This window comes from Corapipo altera, unplaced genomic scaffold (genome assembly GCF_003945725.1).
Source record: "Corapipo altera isolate COAL_440 unplaced genomic scaffold, ASM394572v1 48b, whole genome shotgun sequence".
Lineage (NCBI taxonomy): Eukaryota > Metazoa > Chordata > Aves > Passeriformes > Pipridae > Corapipo > Corapipo altera.
In genome coordinates, this window is record NW_020884884.1 from 8614 (window position 1) to 28889 (window position 20276).

At 39.8% G+C, this 20276-nt stretch overlaps 1 protein-coding gene across 3 annotated transcripts; it reads left to right on the forward strand.

Annotated features, from left to right (window-relative positions):
- The first annotated feature begins 1831 nt into the window (after positions 1 to 1831).
- Positions 1832 to 19927, forward strand: LBR (lamin B receptor). 3 transcript variants are annotated; one of them, XM_027641456.1, is made up of 15 exons: positions 2359 to 2572; positions 3458 to 3552; positions 6101 to 6281; positions 7819 to 8010; positions 9713 to 9796; positions 10431 to 10605; positions 11193 to 11386; positions 12110 to 12164; positions 13602 to 13796; positions 15079 to 15182; positions 15583 to 15708; positions 15807 to 15975; positions 17205 to 17285; positions 17383 to 17505; positions 18531 to 19927. In XM_027641456.1, exons 3-15 carry the CDS (start codon positions 6117 to 6119, stop codon positions 18689 to 18691), a joined length of 1824 nt encoding a protein of 607 aa, XP_027497257.1. In that variant the 5' UTR covers positions 2359 to 2572; positions 3458 to 3552; positions 6101 to 6116; the 3' UTR covers positions 18692 to 19927. The 3 variants fall into 3 exon arrangements, with proteins under 3 accessions (XP_027497259.1, XP_027497257.1, XP_027497256.1); XM_027641458.1 differs by lacking the exons at positions 2359 to 2572; positions 3458 to 3552 and adding an exon at positions 1832 to 1897; XM_027641455.1 differs by lacking the exons at positions 2359 to 2572; positions 3458 to 3552 and having other exon boundaries at positions 9716 to 9796.
- The last annotated feature ends 349 nt before the right edge of the window (positions 19928 to 20276 follow it).

Below are 20276 nucleotides of genomic sequence, written 5' to 3' on the forward strand. Positions count from 1 at the left end.
AAATTATCAAATGTCTCTTAGATAAAGCTGATTGCTTTAAACTAAAGAACAAATTTATTCTGGCTGCATTTATTAAAATCTATATTTACACGTGATTCTTGTTTGACTGAGTAACTTTTAATCTCATTTAAACGTCTCTTACTGCATCACATAGTAAAAAATACAATGAATGTGTGACTGGACCTCTTTGGTATAAAAATAGGAGAGACACAAAATAAAATTTTTTAAAATTTGCTTGTGAAAATTAAAAATTTCAAGGCCAAAATAGACAGAATAAATAGTAAAATATATATATTTTTAAATAATCCACACATGAATGCCCATTTCCTGCAATCACTTAGGGGAAAAAAAGCTTGCCATACTTACTCTTAATTCAAACATTATAACTACAAAATTAACCCCCCAAACAAACAAACAACAACAAATTGTTGTTGGTTGGTTGGTTGGTTGGTGTTTCTTTCTATGTGGGATTTTTGCTGTGTCTGCCAGTTTTCTGTATGGGACAATGGTGGTCTTGTCTTTAGGGAATTTTCCTTCATTTAGAAAGCTTTATTAGAACAGAGTATCACTTGTCAGCCTGTACCCAAATTCAGACAATTTGGGAGGTCCATAAAGATCGTGCAGACACAAACACGACTGTATTTCACACTTAAAGCACTTCATCACTTTTAAGATCCCTATACTGGAAACAACTTATTTGAACACTAAACCTCACTGTTAAGAACAATGTGTTAATTTTTTCACAACCCATTTTTCATCTGCCCACTCAAATATTGCTTAGACTTCCTGATTTCAAAATCTGGCCAAGAACTCGAATGGCACTTCTGAGAAAGTTGCCTCAAAAGGACAAGGGTAACCACATGCTGCTGGTTTTTAGCCCTTTTTTATTTCTCTTTCGGAGGGAGAGGGGCTGGTTTTTCTGCATTTTTACCATATTTTGGGTTTGTTGGGTGCTGCAGGTGCAGGGCAGCAGGGAGCACAGCCTGTTCTTCGGTCACTGTGGGAGCACTCGCGGTCTCGCCACCTCAAAAGCCGCCTCCGCTTCCCCCCCCCCTCCGCCCCTTTTCTTCTTTTGGAGAGATTGGGGATATTTTTAGTGTCTTTTTACCTCATTTTTACCACATTCTGCTTTTGTTTACTGCTGGAAGTGCAGTGTTGGAGGTAGCACAGCCTGTTGTTCGGTCAGTGTAGGAACACTGGCGGTCTCGCCGCCTACGCTTCCCCCCCACACTTTTTTATTTTTCTTTTTGAGAGAGAGAAGTACGTTTACTGCCTTTTTACTACATTTTGGCGTTGCTGAATGCTGCAGGTGCAGGGCTGCAGGGAGCACAGCCTGTTCTTCGGCCAGTGCAGGAGCACTCGCGGTGCCGGAGGCGGCTCTTGAGGTGGCGAGACCGCGAGTGCTCCGTAAACAAAACAGGGGTTTTGTTTACCATCCTGCGGCCGGGCCTGTGTGGCGCAGGCGGCTTGAGCCTGCCCCCACCGACAGCAGCAACGACAGCGACAACGACAGCGACCTTCCCTCCCAGCCATCCTCCCCCGGCCGCCCTGAGTGGAGGCGGGAGGGGCGGTCAAGGCGCTCCACTCCCCCCTCGCCACCCTCACGGCGGGGCGGGGCCGTGCGCGCGCCCCACGGGGGGGGGGGGGGGGGGGGCCGGACCGCGCCATCGTGCGGCCGGCCAATGGCGTGCGGCCACCCCGCGATTCAAACGGCGCCTCGCGGCCAATGGGCGCGGTTGGCGGGCGGGCGAGGGGGCGGGGCCGTGCGCGCGGCCGTAACCGTCGCTCGGCGGGGCGGTTGTTCCCTCAGCGCAGCGCGGCGCGCGCTCGGGCCCCGCTCCCGCCGCTCCGCGGATCCGCCTCCGGCCCGGCCCGGCCCCGCGCGGGCGGGCTCCAGGTAACGGGGATGGCGCCGCGCGCGGGCCGGGACAACACACACCCCCCCCCCCGCCCGCCCAAGCCCCTCCCCACGGCTTTCCCTCCGCGGCCTTCCCCGTGGCGGGGAAGCGCTCCCGCCGATCGCCGCCGCGGCCGCGCTCGGGCCTCTCTCGCGGCGGAGCGGCGTTGCGGCGCGGGCCGCTAGTTCGGGCCCCGGGGTTGGCGGGGCCGGGCGCCCCCGCTTTGTTCGCCGCCGCGCCGGGCCCTGCGCCGGGATAGGCCGCCGAGGGGCGGCGCGGCCCCTCCCTTCCCCCGCGGCGGAGGCCCCGCGCCAGGCCCGGGCCGGGAGCGCGGGCGGGGCGGGGCCGGGGGGCTGGGCCTTGCCCGGCACGTGGGTCCCTTCCTGTCAACAGCGCCCCGCCGCCGCCACCGCCACCGCCGGCCGGGCCCTGCGCGGGGAGCGAGAGTTTCTGCCGCGTTCCACCGCTCGCCGTGCTTCCGCTGGAGAGCCTCTTTAAAGGGGAAATCCCTCGTTTCCCAGCCCCGGGCTTGATGGGTTGTTATTTTTGCTTTGAGGCTGATGTGTGCTTGTTTGTAGTGGTGGCGCTGATTTGGCTTGGACAGGGGGAGGTCCCTCCACCGTCTGGAGGTGAAGAGGTGGAAATGTGGAGAGTGTAGTGGTGATGCTGAAAAGGTCCCGCACAGCTCAGTCCCTGGTGAATCCAGTAGCAACTTTCCGTGCAGTCTGTCTTGTTACCCTCGACTGTCAGTGTTCTCTTCTCCTGCATTTCTTCTTGCATTCAAATGGCTTCTTCCTCTGATATAGAGAACATTATCTAGCAGTGGTGAGGTCCCAGAACTGCTAAGTGGAACCACGTAATATGTGTGAACTTTGATCTTCGAAGAGGGAAAGCTTGTTTAGTGTTTATTTATGTATTCTTAAAACTGGGTACCCAACCTCTGATGATGGGGTATGATCTTCCAGTGGCTGCAAGCTGGCAGTCTTATTTTCTCCACAGTGAAATATCTTTCCACATCTCTAGTGAGAGTGCTGTTAAGATAGACCAGAAGTGGATTCATGGGGTAATATGTTTCTCAGCCATGTTTCTCTTTACTTATTCCATTCTTGGTTGAGTCAGCAGTACCTTTCCTTCTTGGCTAACTTTTAACCTCCAGGGAGTTTTGTGTTAATTATCTTGCTTGGTATAGGATACAAAATCTTTTTTTTCCATTCCCTTTGAGTCAGGGTTTCTAAAGGAAAATAATAATGGTGCAGAAAACACAGATTTCATCTCATAGATAACTACAGTTGCAATCTGATGTCTGTACAGCACAGGATTCATCATATGAAATAATCTTCCTTGGATACATAATTTGAAGCCCTGTGAATTGAAAGTCTTGTGTAGGACTACTGTCAACATTAGGCTGATGCCAGCTGATACCCTGAAGATTACCAGGGGTGTGTGTAGAGCTTGAAAGAGCAGTAAATTCAAAATGTAATGTCTTAGGTGTGTTTTTTTTAAAGACTCTCTGTCTTTACTTTTTTTGATGTCAGTAATCATGTCTGTTATCTGAACAGATGAAGGCTGCCTTTAAACGGTGTAGCTTTTAGAAGTGGGATAGAAGGAATGAGGAGGAGCTGGGGTGCAGAACAAGGTGGTTACTTTTGATAGGGTAAGAAGTTATATTTACTTCTTTTAGTGTTTAATGTTTGAGCTTATCATTAAGCTTTAATATTTAAGGAAAAGAATTGGAAAATGTTTTCCCATTAATAAGATTGTCCATTACTTTTGAGTCAGAGGATAATATTTGCACTTGCTTGAAGTTATTTATTAATCAGGAATTTCATATCAGTGGTATCTACATCGGGCTGAATTACATAACATTGATTTAGTTACAGGTCTTCCAACCACATTTTTCAACTTCTTAAAACTAACCAGCTTCTTTTTAGAACCAAGTTGGAGGAGGGGAAGGTCTTCCTGCCTTTCACAAGAATTAAATCATCAGGTTACCTCTTCTTTGGGCTGTTTTTATGTTGGCATACAAAACTGTTGGATTTTGAAGTCTAGCAGAGAATTGCATTTCATATCGAAATTTTGAAGTGGTTGTTAAAAATTGTAAAAATCAGTGTATGTGTCCTTAATAACAACTTCTGAAAAAACTTTCCCTTTTGCAAAAAGGACTTACCCTCCAAAGGTTCTGTATTTCACACCTGTGTCTGAGGATCTGCCACCTTTGTCCTGGTCAGGCTCTAAATTTACAGATGATGGCTGAGGTGCTCCAGGTCAAGAGAAGAAACGGTTGGCTGGAGTGTAGGAAGTACAACAGCAGAGAGGAAATGAAGTCATGTGTGAGGTTATGACATCTAGTGAAAGCTGGAGGACCGGTATTTAGACTATTTATGGAAGAGAAGGAGGAAGCTGTAATTGTGGGAGGCTGGGGAAAGAGCAGTAGTAGACGTGGATCTGCTGAGGAACTGTCTTTTGGGTGAGAAAACTGGCCAAGGAGACATTATGGGGATTGAGATCAGGCTTGAGCCCAGAGGTGGCAAAGAGGGACTGGAACTGCTTGGGTGAACAAGGGCAGAAAAGACAGGAAATGCTGAAAGAATGGGGGGAAAAAGGAGTGAATGAAGAATTTGAAATAAAAATATGGAAGTTGTATTTCATGGAGTCATCAGAAAGAGGGCTGTGTATTTGAGTGGGTTAAACTGACTGGGATAAAACAGTCAAAGGAGTGAGAATTCAGAAAGAATAAGACATTACCAGGAAACTGTGACAAGAAACACTAGTTAGAAGGCAGAGGAGCTGAAAGAGCTCCTACAAGCATAGACTAGAACTCTGATAAATTTTCCAACTGGCAAGTGTCAGTGAAATCAAATTATAAAACTTACTTTTTTCTCCTGCAAATGTTTTACAGCAGAGGAGGTGGCCAGATGTTTCTGTTCTGAAGCAGTTTGGAATATTAGTGGTAAAATCCATATGAGGGAGTTTTGCTGAGTTTTTCGTTTCTTTGACTTGGAGAGCTACACAGGTGTAAAAACTTAACAGCAGCAGCTTTGGAAAATGCCAGAATGAATGTTGATTAAAAAACCTCACTGAGCCCCATCCTGCAAGAATCTAATCTTGCAGGTTAGTTAATGTGTAATGAATGAGTACCTAGTTATCTAGTATCTAGTTAAATACTTGCTTTCACCTCAGTTTGTGTGGCTTCACATCTTATTTATAGCAAACACCCATTCTAAGTTCCTGTATTTGCTGTACAGACGGTGCTATTACATACATTGGTATGTATTTTACCTTAGACTTTTAAGGTAGCCTCACTTGATATGTGAGACCTGAGACTAGGAAATTCAGGTTAAAAGTATGTTCTGCTTTGGATATTTATTTTCAGAAGGCAATGACACAATACAAAGCATTTTACAAACAGTTATATGGGACTTTATATTTAAAAGCAATTTTCTGTAAATTGTAGTTGTGGGGTTTTTCCCAGCACTCGGTGTGGTGAAGCAAGGGTAGTGGTCACTTGCACCATGTTTTGCTAATACCAACTAAAAACCTTGTGGTGCTGAAAGGGGGATAGAATTTAGTTTTTCAGGTTACTGTGTGATTGCTCTGATACTGTACTTTGTTTTCCTATGGGCCCCTGCAAAAGGCAGTACAAGCCTTGTGCTAAATGGGTGGAAAAGAGAAAATAACTCTGCCCAGACAGGAGCCTGAATTCTGAAGCTTCCTAACTTTCGAATGTTTGGCATAATAAATTGAAAAAAAAAAATGTAATGTGACAAAAAATGTAAGTGTCGAAGAGATTGGGAATGTTTAATGTTTAGAAATCATCACATCTGTAATATCAGTGTAACCACAGGGAAAGTGGCTTAGAGGACTCCTAAATACCATCTAATTTGCATTTCCCCCTCTAGATAAGATGAACTGCATTATGTAATTTTGGTCAAATATGTGCTCTGCCTGGTGATGGAGGTTGTGTATCATAGTTGAGTACTAGTCTAATACATTTGAACAGTTTCCCAGAATATGTATCTTCAGTCTTCACTCTATTTGGAAAATAGATAATTGCTGTTTTCTCGTCACGTAACTTTTCGTCTGTTTAAAGTGGAGAGTTGTTTAAAGTTTCCCCTTTCCAGCCTAAATGATACAGAAAGAGAGTAGGGGGAAATGAAACCTAATGTTTAGCTGTCACGTGCACTGACTGATTTATTTTCCAGGGATTGTTTTTGGAAAATGCCCAGCCGGAGGTATGCTGATGGCGAGGTGGTGATGGGCCGTTGGCCAGGAAGTGTCCTGTACTATGAAGTACAAGTGACCAGTTATGATGATGTTGCTCATCTTTATACTGTCAAGTACAAAGATGGAACTGAACTTGCACTGAAAGAAAGTGATATAAGGGTGAGTACACGGGTGTGTAAGTGTCACTGCTTCTAGTGGGAGATGACACCAACTTTGTGATGTCGCTAAAAGTACAACTCAGGACTGGATAGTCATTTTACAAGTTTTTATTAACTGTTTCTTCAAGGAATTGATGTTAAATATTAGCTTTTTCCTATGGGACCTCTCAGGTAGTTAAGTTCTGAAACCCCATCTTTAAAGAAGCCTGATTGTTTGCTTTGTGTTGAAAAAAAACCAGTGATGCGTTTGGGGAAAAACAAGACTGATCTTTGGGAACTCTATAACACCATTCTTCATGAAAAATCAGTTTGGGGTGCCTTATAAAGGCAGTAATCAGAGGGCTGATGCTAATTTGATGTTTTTCCACCTTTAAAGAAGAAAATTTGAAAACAAATGGAAACCTGTAGTTCAGGATCACTGTAAATATAAATAGTGTGTGCCCTTTAAGCACATACTTAAAGCATCTGCAAATAGCTTGGCCTGCTTTAGGTCCTCAAAGGCTCCTTAAGGTATTTTGCTACATTTATGACATTTAGAAACTCTTGAGAAAGGTTCATGGCATATGCATGTGAGCACATTCCTTCCTCTTTACATATCTTTATTATTTCATTTTTATTACTAATAAAGGCCTTTAAAACTCCATATTTCAATTTTCACTTCAGTTTAAAATATGATAATGCGTGAGAAAAAAAAAAACCCTGTTTGAATGTTCACTGTAGTGGATTTTTGTGGCCTGTTCTGAAACCTGCATAACGTGTCTTTATGTGAACTGTAGTTTCACTTCTTGGTGGCAGTGTGCATGCCCAGTAACTGGCCTTTTAGTTTGGAACCAAAATGTTTCTGCCTTGGGGTAATCACTGCTTCAGGACTTTCTAACCTGTTGTTACTCTCTGCTTGCAGGTTAGCAAACTCAAACTGAGGAAAAGCGTTTTGTTGTCATGAAACATTTGTGCATTACAAAAGTTGCATTCTGGAAATGTTACATGGGAAACAGAGAAATCAAACAATACTTTTGTGGAAAACCGTTTATGAAATTAGTTATCACATCTAATTAAATGAATTAGCTGACTTGGATTTTTTTAGTGTTGATTTGATCTGTGTTGCCTTAAACAGGTGATGACATCTTGCAATGTCAAATGCATTAATAAAGCTGAGTAGTGGAAATATGGAAATGAGAGCAGTCTCTTAGGGCTTAAGAGACAACTGTCAATTCACTTCCTTATGCAAAGGATTGAGAGGCCCAAGGGCTTGGTGCTCACGTTGGTAGTTTACATCCATACCTTGATTTCTGTAGTTCTGATAGGGATTGTCAGAAGCAGTTGGACCTGGGACAGGATTGTTTGGGAATTACCAGCAAAATGAGTATGCTGCAGTTGCTCCTTTTTAACAGGCTTTGTTCAGCATCAGTAAAGGAAATTAGAGACAAATCCACAGAGCTGTATGCCAGGGCCCTTGTTACAAAAAAACCCACCTTGTTTCTAACACTGTTCTTTGGAACATAGATAAGATTGTGCTTTTTTTCCCCGCTTTCCTTTAGTCTCAGTCATCATTCAAGCACAGGAAGAGCCAGTCTTCCTCAAGCTCTCCCTCCAGAAGAAGCACCAGCAGATCTCGATCCAGGTCTCCTGGTCGACCAGGGAGAGGGCGACGTCGTTCTACTTCCCAAAGCAGAGAACATAAAGATGACAAAAAGAAAACCATTCAGGAAACCAGCTTAGCTCTACCAGCGGTATTCATTTTGTTTGTTCTTTGGGGGAGGGGGGGGCTTGCTGGATTTTTTTCTAAATTCAAATTTTTGCTATTTGTGAAAGTTTGGTTTCGTATGTACTGGGTTTATCGTGGTAAAGGCCAGCTGTAGGTGATGTGATGTTCCTTGAACAACATAATTAGCTGCAAAAGTGTATCTGAGAACTACGTTTTTTTTGTCTTTGAAAACAGGGTTTCTGGCTTTCAGAGTTTGAGGAAATTCTTGAAATGTACACCTACGTTATCAAGTTCTGTTTGAATTTGCTGTGAAGTTCTCAGAATCCAAACACACACAAATTCTTTTTATCTTTTAATATTAAATCATTGTTAGTCATGTGCTTCTACTTGTGAAATGGGGCAAAGGAAGTTAGCATATTTTTAAGATGTTTTGATCAATACATAGCAGGGAGGTATTAGAATTTTAAATAAAATGAGTTCTATTATCATATACAGTTCATTTACAATAGTAATGAAAAATGTGCAGCTTCTGTGTGAGAACTGTTGTAGAATTCAAGTGTGGAACATTTAAATATTTCCCTGCTGATTGATACTATTGCAGAACTGTTTGCATTATGAAAATGTCCTGTAAGGATTTCAAAGTTTATCAAATACCTGATGTTTAACTGAAGTTTATTGTGTTTGTTCTTGACATTTTTGTGAAAATTCAGAATGAGTGTTAGAAATGGTTCTGGTGATCTGTAAGTGAAGAATAGTAGAGGTGATGTTTCTCTATTAAGAAACAAACAGCATTTCTTCTGCCTCTTGTGCCCTTGAGATAGCTCCTCACTTGACCAAGACAGTCCCTTGAACTAGAAATCTCTTCTGCTGACCTGTTAAAAATAGACAGGTGTTAGTTGGGTTTCAGCTAAACTAAACCAGATCAATCTAAACTAAACAGATAGGTTCACTATATTGCTACTACTGAAAGCACTCTTTGGCACAGAAATTGCTGTGGTTTTTGATTTGCAGTGAAGTGCTTTGAGCTCTATGACCCAGTGCATGGCCTGTGGACCATGTGCTCATTTTAAGTAGTTTATAGCCAACAGCTACACTTAGTTTTTGTACTTCTTGTACCTTTTAGGACAAAAAGGTTAAAATATCTTTTGGTTTTTTCTTATGGCTTCTACTTGAGGAGTAGGATGCAACTATTGGTTGTTGTACAACTGGGATGACCCGATCCTTTTCAGCCGAGCTTGGGATGAAATGAAACAGAACACATGAGTTGTGTCTTCCCAGAGTTGTGTAAGCTAGGCTCATTAAAAGAATTTTTGTAAGACAATTTGTTTCTTCAAAGATATTTAATGGAAAACCAACTCTCAGTCCTGCAGAGCAGTGCCATATATAGGACACTGAAGTTTTCTCTGCTTGCCACTAGCATTATTGAATAGACATGTGTTTTATATTTGGCAGTTCCTAGTGATGAGTTAAAATAACCTGGAAGCTGTATTCTCTCTTAATTTTGCAGTTTATTAAAAAAGAAAATAACCTTTTCCTCTTCCTGTTTGTGAACTGAAACTGTCTGTACTTTGGATATTGAACCCACTTGTTTTCCTGTGGAGAAAACCAGAGCAGTTGCAGTTGACAAAAAAAAAACTAGACAGCGTTCTTAATTATTCATTATACACTCACACTTAATGCAGCTTTTATTTTCAGAAAGCTAAAACTATATTTCTTCTCTTAACCAGAAGCCGAGTGAGAATAACACCAAAAGGTACAACGGTGAACCTGAAAATACGGAAAAAAATGACACATCCTGCATAATCTTGGAGGTATGAACATTGTATTTGCTTGTAGTTTGATGTTGCATTCAAACTTAGCTGTCTCAGAAATTCATAGACAGAGGCACTACAATAATCAGGCAGAAATAGAATGCAATATAAAACTTTGTGGTCAAGCAGATTTGCTGTCCAGCAAGCAAATTTCAGGGGAGAGGGAGGTGAAGTTGGGAAGGGAAAAGTACTAGAACTGCATAACATTCATTTTTCTTGGTTTGTTTTCTTTTTTCCATTGAACCATCTCTGGTAACTTATGTTCATTCTGATGCTTTTACAGTGTGAATATTTGACTGTGGAAAGTGTTTTAAATTTAGCCAAATCAACTCTTTAGTCCCAATTGTTAGTTAATGCACAGCGTTATTGCAGAAGGGAAAGGAGGAGGGTGGGAATGCATGATCTGTGCTGGAACTGCTGCTGATATGTGAATCACAGCATAGGTGGTCACAATGACTCTGGTTTTAGCAGTCCCTTCATGTGAATGCATAAACTTAAGTACTGTAAAGAAGTAGAAGACATTGTACATTGGTGTTTTATAGTGAATAATGTCTTCTGAAATATAAAATACTGGAGTAAAATAAGGTAAAATCACTGGGAATCATTTTAGTAACTTATTTTTATTCGTTAACAGCAAAAGTTAAAACCAGACCTGGAAGTAAAGCATTTTGAACAGTACAGCCTGCGTTCAAGGAAAGATGAAAAGAAGAAAGAAGAGATATATTCGGAGAAAAAGATTTTTACGGCATTAAAACCAATTGAGAAAGCTCCATCAAAAACAAAGGAGCTGGAGTTTGGGGGAAGAATTGGTGTGTGTGCAAACTGTCTTTTAATATTTGAAAATTAGTACTACTTTGTGGGTTTTTTTACTTACTGACCATACTGTCATGACGAGAACGGTTTTTCCAGTTGTTGGACCCTGGTTTGCAGAATTCAGAGTGGTATGATAGTGCCTCACTTGATATGATGGCCAAGAACCATTATTACATTGGTTCTCATGTGAAATACAGTGAAGATCTTGTGCCATCTCTTGCACAGTGAGGTCTAAATATTTCTAAATTAGATTTAAGAAACTAACAAGCGAAAGTTTTACATTTTTGAAACTTAGGTGCTTTGAACTTGATAGTAAAGTGTTCTTTATGTAGTTTTTCGACCAGTTTTAAGGGGATGCAGTGTGTGATCCTTCAGTAGATGGATGACCTTGTGTGGAAGTGAGAAGAATGTCTCTGTACCATTACATGACTAGGGATTGCTGCTGTCTTGCTTCAGGAATAGATAGACAGCCTTTTCTTTGTTACTAAAGTTAATATCAAGCTTTTTTTTTTAAGTGGGATTGAAACTATATTTTTTAACTTTCTATGTTTATCTTCTAATATTCCATGATGTCTGTTTACAGGGACCTTCATGCTGATGTTTCTCCTGCCTGCTACTGTATTGTACTTGCTGTTGCTGTGTAAACAAGATGACCCCAGTCTTATGAACTTCCCTCCTCTCCCAGCACTTGAAAGTCTTTGGGAGACGAGGGCGTTTGGTATTTTTCTTCTGTGGTTTTTCCTTCAAGCTCTGTTCTACTTGCTGCCAATTGGAAAGGTAGGCTGTTTGGTAGCAGCTGGGGATTAATGGGCATTAACATGGGCATCTGTACATTGGGCTGGAGGGTGGGGTGTGTTCTTAATGCAGCAAATTTAAAAGCAATTAGTTTTCCATAATCTGGAATATGGCTACTGCAGATTTCTGTACACTTAAAAGACCACAGTTTGTTAAGAATTCGTGCATTTCAGAGTCTTTCAGTAGAAGAGGCAGAAAGCATTATATAGGCATTCAGATCAAAGCATGAATAAAACTTGATAGAATTCTAGAAGAATTTCAGGTATCTGACCTTTAAACTCACAAACTGTTTGATACTCAATTTCTTATGGCTATCCAAAGTTTTAGAATATAATCTTCATTTACAGAAAGCTATAAACCATTCTAGCCATATGTATATCAGGCAAATGCTCTTTTGCCTTCTTTTGTGATGTTAGGGCTACTAGCAGATTCTGAAGGGACACTAAAGTAGTTTACAATAATTGGAGCAGCTCTGCTTTCTTGAAGCTGGTTAGGAAGAGATTTATTTTTCTAAAATGTTTTTAATTGAAACTGTTACCCTTTTGATATCCAAAGTACGTTTTTTTAGAACAGTCCTCAGATTTGATTGTGTCCAGCTGGTTACCTTGATTTGAATGTCTTTCTGGCAGAGATGTACTTGATTTCCTCCCCCACCAGTGCTCTCAGAAAGTACTTTGTTGAACACTAGTGTTTTACTCTTCCTAGGTTGTAGAAGGCCTGCCTCTTTCAAATGGAAAGAAACTACAGTACCGGATAAATGGTAAGCATGTTGCAGTTGCTTATTCTAGGATTAATTCCATTATGTGATTTGCACAAATTATGAAAGATACATTCTATGGTCAAAATGTACGTGTTGTAAATCTGTCATAACCTAGGGTGAGCCTTTTCTTAGAAGAAGATGGTTATTAATCATCCAGAACTAACTGCCCCAAGAGCGAGACATTACGCTATACAGGGCACCTGATCCGCATTCACTTGTGACTCCTGTCATATCTGTCAGGAAGTGTTAGTGATGCTCATGTGACAAAGGCTGTTGTTCAGGAGGAGTGATCTGAAGAGATCTCATCCCATGTGTCTCAGTCATCTTGGATGTCTCTGATTTACAGGCTAATAAGAAGTATGTTGTAATTGATTTAAGATGTTCTTATTCCTACCTGTCAAAGAACAGTTTAGAGCCCTTAATTAGAACTGATTTCACTTCCTATGAATAAAGCAAGTTTCTCATCTAGTTCAGGAGTATGGTTTAGTGTACTTCAGCAGTTCTGCTTTTTCTGACCTTAATAGGCAAGTGTACTTTGATGCTTTGAACGTACTCCAGTCTACCTATTTGATTTAGACAGTTCAAGGGCGTTGTCTGATAGTAGTGGAATCCAAATGTTAAATTAAAAAGTTGAGGTTTAACATAATCTGTTAAGATGGACCATTTTAAAGGCAGAATGTGGCTGTAAATCTTGGAAACGAGGAATTACAGCCTGCAGAAGTGAGTCACGTTGAGGTTATCTCATACCTTTTATGGTACAGGACCAGTGACAGGCAGTGGGCACAAACTGAAATACAGGAGGTTCCATCTGAACATCAGGAGGCACTAAACTAGATGAGCTCTGGAGGTCCCTTCTAACCTCAGCCACTGTGACCCTGTGAAAGGGTTCACAGAAGGTCCTTACATGAGAGCAGTATAGAATTGCCTGCTCGTGTTAGGGCATCAATCCATTCCACATGGTTTGATACTCTCAAAGGCTACAAAAGTTTTGTGTTCAAGTTTTGAGTTGATAGTTACTTAATGGTTTAGTAAGTGCTATCTGTATCAAGGTATGTATGAAAACTCAAAGATGAAAATATGGTTATCTGAGTTGTCACACTGATAAGATTTTGTAACCTGCTGTTATCAGTTAGTAGTGCCAGTGTTTATTTTTCCACTGAAATTAGATCCTGTGTTATAAAAAATGTAGGAGTGCTCAGAGTGTTCCTCCCTCTTGTCCTTTTGAAGAGGAGCACAATAAATTTCAGGGCTTAGAGTCTCTTAGGTAAATTGCTGTGCCCCAGAAGTCTGGACTGAGAGCATGGGATATGTAAGACTATTGGAATATGAACAAATCTTGGAAGAAAGGAAAATGCAGAAAGCTTGGACTGGGGAGGTTCTACTAGAGAGGTATTTTTTTTATTTTGACTAATACGTCTTTTTTTCTACATCCTTTAGGGTTTTATGCTTTTATTTTCACTGCTGCAGCTATTGGAATTTTATTATACTTTCAGTTTGAACTTCATTATTTGTATGATCACTTCATGCAGTTTGCAGTGTCAGCTGCAGCTTTTTCTTTGGCATTGAGCATTTATCTGTACATTCGGTCCCTGAAAGCACCCGAGGAAGAACTAGCACCAAGTGGAAATTCTGGTGAGTTATAAAATATTTTGGATAACTTCTTTCTGATTGTCTGCTACAGTTTCATTTTTATGAATTAAAGCGTAGGATTTAGGATTTTGAATATAATACTTTGACTTTTGATTTCTACAAATGTTAAAGATAATATTAAAAGTTAACTGGCAAATTTTTGTTCTCACTTGGATACTCTAAAATGCTTAAAATTTTAGTTGGATTTTCTATGGAATAATATCTTGGCTGGTCTAGTCCCCTGTGATGAGAGGACAGTTCTTTCCTTTCAGTTTTCAGTATGTTTTTGTCTGAGAGGCTTGTGTAGTTTGCTTCATAGTGCCCCTGCCTTTTCTTGAAACAACTGAGAATTGAAAAAAACCCCTAAAAAATGTAAATATTTTGTCAGTGGGAAGTCAGGTACAGAACTTAAAATTACATTGTGTTTCTAAACTTTTATTTTGCACATACTTTTAAATCTATTTAACTGAATGGAGTTTTCAAAAAAGATTTTGGTTCAGTCATGAGACTGCCTTCCTAAAAAGTATCAATTATATGCATATGTTTTTGTAGGACAAAGGATAGATTGAGAAATCTGTTAGCATTGAAACTGCTTTTATAAATGTCCATAGGGTGACTAAGAAGGGATGTTTATGGACAGAAAACTTAGTGTATTACAATGAAGTATTCAAATACCCTTAGTTCTGTTGTCAGTGCAGCATGTTATGTGTGTGAAGGGAAATAAATTATCATTTTTTTTTCTTCAAAAAGTGCAGTTCTAGTCTCTGCAGGTAGCATAGTAGCATTCAGTAAGTGTTCTGCAAAGTGCTTATTTTTTTGCTAACTCAGTCCAGGGTATCTTGAAGTCCAGGAATTTTGCTTCTTCATCTCTTTTAGTGAACAGGTAATCATAGCTAAGGGAATTTTTTCTCCCAGAAAAAAGCAATGAAATAGGAGGGAAAGTAGAATTAATTAATGCCAGAAGATCATGTTCATGGAGACTGTGATGTGAGCTTCAGGATGAGGCTGAAAATAAGGAACAAGTGTCAGGGAGAAATAAGCCAATAGTAACTTCTAAAGTGTTTAGTCCTCCTAATAAATAAAATATTTGGGCGTCTTAAAATACCAAGTGTATGGATTTTGCTTTGTATTTTGCATATACTCTTCATTTTTTTTCCAATATAAAGGCTTTTAAAAACTGATAATGAGAGAGCATTAATGAAAAGTAGGATCTTACTTGTGGTGCTGAGTGTAGTGGCAGATGAAAGTAACAGTATTGCTAACAGAGGCTGTGTCTTTTCCACAGGGTATTTCATTTATGATTTTTTCACTGGACATGAATTAAACCCTCGTATTGGCAGCTTTGACCTCAAATACTTCTGTGAGCTGCGTCCAGGATTAATTGGCTGGGTGAGTCAGTAATCCTGGTGATTTTATTTGCTTAAATATTACGTGGAGATCTTGTTTTTTTATGTATAGTTGGTATTAAGGATTTTATATATATTTATAAAGGGGGGGGGGGGGAACTACTGAAAAACGTTTACACGTTGCCAAATTTTTAATGACCATTTTTATTCACTTTAGGGAGATTTCTAGCTTCTTTGCTTTGTGGGAAATGAAAACCCTTCTTTAAGTATTCATTATGTTGAGGTTATGTGGCTTCAGAAATGTGGTTACTTGCAAACTGTAGTGCTTTTTTTTTTTAAACTCAAACGTTGTTCAAAAATACCTGTGTTAAAGTGTCCTATAGTCTAACTGAAAAGACCACTTGAAACAAGGAAATTTTAAAATAAAATATTTTCTAAACTAGGTTGTTATAAACTTGGCAATGCTCTTGGCTGAGATGAAGATACACAATCTAAGTATGCCATCCCTGTCAATGATACTTGTGAACAGCTTTCAGCTTCTGTACGTGGTGGATGCTCTTTGGAACGAGGTAAATGACAATCTGGTTAAACTGTGTTAGCATTTCTAAGTACAGTGTCCAGTGAAGGAGGCTTTTAAAATTCTAAATTCCTTCCTCCTTGCTTTTAGGAAGCCGTTTTGACTACAATGGACATCACCCATGATGGATTTGGATTCATGCTGGCATTTGGAGATTTGGTGTGGGTTCCATTTGTCTACAGTCTGCAGGCCTTCTATTTAGTGGGTCATCCTACTGTGATTTCTTGGCCTGTTGCTGCCGCAATTACTGTTGTGAACTGTAAGTTACAGTAAATGTTACTGTTACAAACTAGTACTGATTTTGTTTCTTTGAGATGTGAGATGGAGCTTTAGCTCAGATGCAGTGATCATATTGTCTGTATTAGAGCTGGTGGATACATGGGCCTTGCTACTATTTAATGAATATATTTATTAAATGAAGGGTAGATGAGACTCTGAACACCTTATTGTTCTGTTGAGAGGCATCTTTAGGTGGATGCTCTCTGGAGTTAAGTGACTTGAAATGTTTTGAATTTGACTTTCAAACATATCTGTTAATCTGAATGACTGTGCGTGACTCAGAAAAGAAGTCAGTGCTTTGTGGGTTGTGCTTTACTTTTTCCCTGGGTTCTGTGTTTGCATCTCCTTCCCTGATGCCCCAGTTACACACACATGTCAAAGGAAAACATCTTTTTTTCTAGCAGAGTGCTTTGAGAAAGGATCTTGCTTAGAGAAAGGATCTTACCTCTCCTCTTTAGGCAACCTTAAGTTTGCACCAACATAGCCTTGTAATTTGTCCCTTTTACCTGAATAGTAAACCTTAAAAACCTGCCTGTTTTTTGTAGACATGGCAAAGAATTTAAACACTTGAAAAAAAGAAAAAGGGGTACAACTTAAAATGTGCAATACTGAGAAATACGACAGCATTTTTTCATCTTCAGTTAATGTTTTTTCTTGGGTTTTTACTTTTTTTTCTTTTAAGAACGTCATTATTTGAAATATATTGTGATCATCTTTTCTCAGTACAGCCTTGGTAAAAGCAAATTTAACCTGCTGTGTGAAAATGATGGGGGAAATTAATTTCAAAATCAGATAGTTCATTGTCTGGTTCTTTTATTGCTGTGAACTTGTAAATAGTTGGTCAATTTACAGTGTAGGCACTAGCAAAATACTGGGCTGCTAAAAGAGCTGTTATTTTACAAAATGCAGCACATTACCTTTTATGTGAATTTCACACTCAGTGTTACATTAATAAACTATATCAGATACAAATGTAAAAAATAGATGTGAAAAAAAAGCTTCTCCAAAATCTTATAAAAGTTAGTAAGCTGTAAGAGCAGGTTTCCGATGGCATTTCTATCTTGTTAGAATTCTGTGAAGAAAATTCTGGGAGAAAATATCAGTTGCATCTCTGAGGAAAAGGCTTAAATGATAAGAGTGAGTTCTTTTGTTGAAGCAAAGAAAACTGGAAAGTACTGAAAATGCAAAATAAATCATATTTATTTTCAGGTATTGGGTATTACATATTCCGTAGTGCAAATTCTCAGAAAAATAATTTCCGAAGGAATCCCGCAGATCCCAAATTGGCCAGTAAGTACATTTCTTATTCAGTTGCTATACAGTGTGTCTTTGTGGTATTTAAATATATATTTCAACTGTTGTACTGACTACAATACTCTATTCACAGATCTGAAATTTATACCCACTGCAACTGGAAAAGGGCTTCTTGTTACGGGTTGGTGGGGTTTTGTTCGTCACCCTAATTATCTCGGAGATATCATCATGGCTCTAGCATGGTCCCTACCCTGTGGTAAGTTTCTGAAACTAAAGTGGATTTTGTAAAAAATGCTTTTATGTTTTGGCATCTGGCTGGATTTGAAATGTAAAGTGATAATTATTTGGGATACTAAACCCTATAACCCACTGAATGGCCAATTTCTGTGTCATAAGTTTAATGCAACACCTATTTTCTCTTTCATCTTACCCTTTCTATCTTGCTGTACATTTGACATACTATAGATTTTACTTGTCTTTCTAACACTTTATCATAACGATGGGACTTGCTTACTAAGTAGTTGTTCCTTAAATTTTTTAGGCTAGTGGGTGTGCTATAGTGTTCTTAAATGAAGTTCCCCAAAAGTGGGAGTTTGCTTGTGCACCAGGGGCTACCACATGTAAGGATGACTGAGCAAAATACATTTAAAAAAAAAAAAAGTCATCAGACACAAAGGAGTGAAATTCTGTCTCAATTTTGGTCAGTGAATACACACTCTTCCTTCCACTGGGAACCCCAGAGCTGGGCACAGCACTCCAGGTGGGGTCTCAGGACACCAGAGCAGTGGGGCAGAATCAGCTCCTTCGACCTACTGGCCACACTTCTCTTGCTGCAGCCCAGAATTTTTGGCTTTCTGGGCTGCAGTCACACGTTTCTGGGTCATTTTCCAGCTTCTTCCACCTACAAGTCAAATACTGTGGTCTGAGCAAAGCTGGACTCACGTCTACAGCAAAAATAGAGAAAACCTTGTGTGGGGCAGTTCAGTGCTGCAGAGGTTTAACTAGAAAAAATGTGGGTTTGATAAACTTTGCATGCATTGAGAGTGAAGTTGGTAGATTTTGTGACTTTAAATTTTTAGGATGACTTTTTGTGGATTTGTGGGTCTTTTCCTGTCTGCATGTAAACATGTCACACAACTGTCCTGTTGAGTGTTTGATGCTTTAGGAATATAAGTCTTTAACAAGTGTGTGTCACCACCTTAATACATGTTAATATCCAACATCTCTGGATTTTTTTTTTTTTTTGTGTATCCAAATTGAACTTCTCACTTTACTTTACAGGTTTTAACCACATTTTGCCGTATTTCTACGTGATATATTTCATCTGCTTGCTTGTTCATCGAGAAGCTCGTGATGAACATCATTGTAAGCAAAAATATGGCTTGGCATGGGAAAGGTATTGCCAGCGTGTACCATACCGCATATTTCCTTACATCTACTAGAGCACTCCAGATTCCTGATTGGAAAGTAACTTCTAAAGTTAGTTTCTTTGCAGATAAAATATACCTCTTACCTTTGCACTTGGTTATTTGTCATTTAGGCTTTTAAAAACAAACAAACAAAAAAAAAGGCCAAACTTTGGAGTGCGTCAAAGGTATTTACAAGTAAGCTTAAATACATGAGTTATGTGAACTGACTGGCTGTGACTTCAATTCTTAAAATATTGTGAATTTTAAAAACTCTTGGAGCCCTAATTTTTCAAGCTAAATTTTATCTAGAATTCCGAGTTTACATTTTTTTTTTTTTATTGCGTTTAATTAAGCACTGTGATGTAAAGTATATTATTTTCTTAATACAATAAATGCTGAAATTCCATCCAGTTCATTTTTTGGTGTTACTTGTACCATCTGACTTCAGATGTCCAATTTAGTTGCCTGAATTGGAGGAGCAGCAGGGTCTTTTTGGTCAGTGAGCTGGCAGCAGAGGATTTGACCCACATGAGGGGCCTGCAGCCCCAGGCCTAGAGCTGGCACAGCTCAGCTAGGTGGTTGTTCCCCTCCTGGCTTTTCATTAATGGGATTTTTTTTGATCAGGGAGGCTCAGGTGACTACTCCTGCCCTGCATCTACAGGAGGGACTGAGGGATTTAGAACTGGGAGAAGGGAAGGGGCACAGCTGTCCCCTCCTCCAGTCCCATTCTTGAGGCAGTTTCAGCACAGACTGAGGGGAGCTCTGAAGCTGCTGCCTGGTAGTGCCCCTGGCCCTGGATGGAAACCATGCTTCTGGCTCAGACTCCTGAAAGTAGATGATACAAGCACTTGCTTTGGCTGTGGGCAGAGCTGTGGAAGTGAGCAGTGAACCCTTGTCCTGCCTCTAGCATTGAACAGGGGGTAGCAAAAGTGTGCAGTGAATGCACATTAGACAGAAAAGGATCAAATGACCACAGTCAGCTTATTCTGATCTTTGTAAATTATGTCTTAATGTACCATAGCGTTTACCAAGTGTGTATAATAAAGCCTCCACGTTTTTTCTGTACAGTGTTTGGGTTTGAAAATGCAACAGCTTTTTTAGAAGCAGAAGAAATCAGTAACTAAACCAATTTCCAGTAATTTTTAAAAAAAATGTTCATTGAAAAAAGGTTTTTGTAAATTAATGTTGTAGTTCTTGAAACAATTGAAGTGTTCATTTAAATATTTGTATTGACAGATACGCTATGAAAATATAGGAATTGCTCCTCAATCCAAAGTTGTTGGTTTTTTTTAATTTGGCATTGCTACCTCATATGTAGGTGTTGCCTTTTGTACTGTTGCAGATAGAGAAATAGCTATTTTTTTGCTATTGCTATTTAAAACAACATTTTTTACATGAGCCTGTGGTTAAACTCAACCACTTTCTAATATATTTTTGTATATATTTGACTTTTTGACTAATGTATGTGTTCTGGTCACTAGTTGTGTTCTTTGTCTAACTGGCTGTAAATGAGATGCCCTTCTGGTATTTACTTCATAAGTAGAATAATTTTGCTGAAATACTCTTGCATTAATTAAGTAGCTTCTATTCTATTGTCACAAGTAAGAGCTTTTCACAT

Excerpts from the sequence above, each read along its gene's own strand:
- LBR (XM_027641458.1), top strand. The coding sequence starts at position 6,117 with ATGCCCAGCCGGAGGTATGCTGATGGCGAGGTGGTGATGGGCCGTTGG. Across the intron at positions 11,387-12,109 it reads ACTTGCTGCCAATTGGAAAG|GTTGTAGAAGGCCTGCCTCT; the intron begins GTAGGCTGTTTG and ends TACTCTTCCTAG. Across the intron at positions 13,797-15,078 it reads AGCACCAAGTGGAAATTCTG|GGTATTTCATTTATGATTTT; the intron begins GTGAGTTATAAA and ends TCTTTTCCACAG.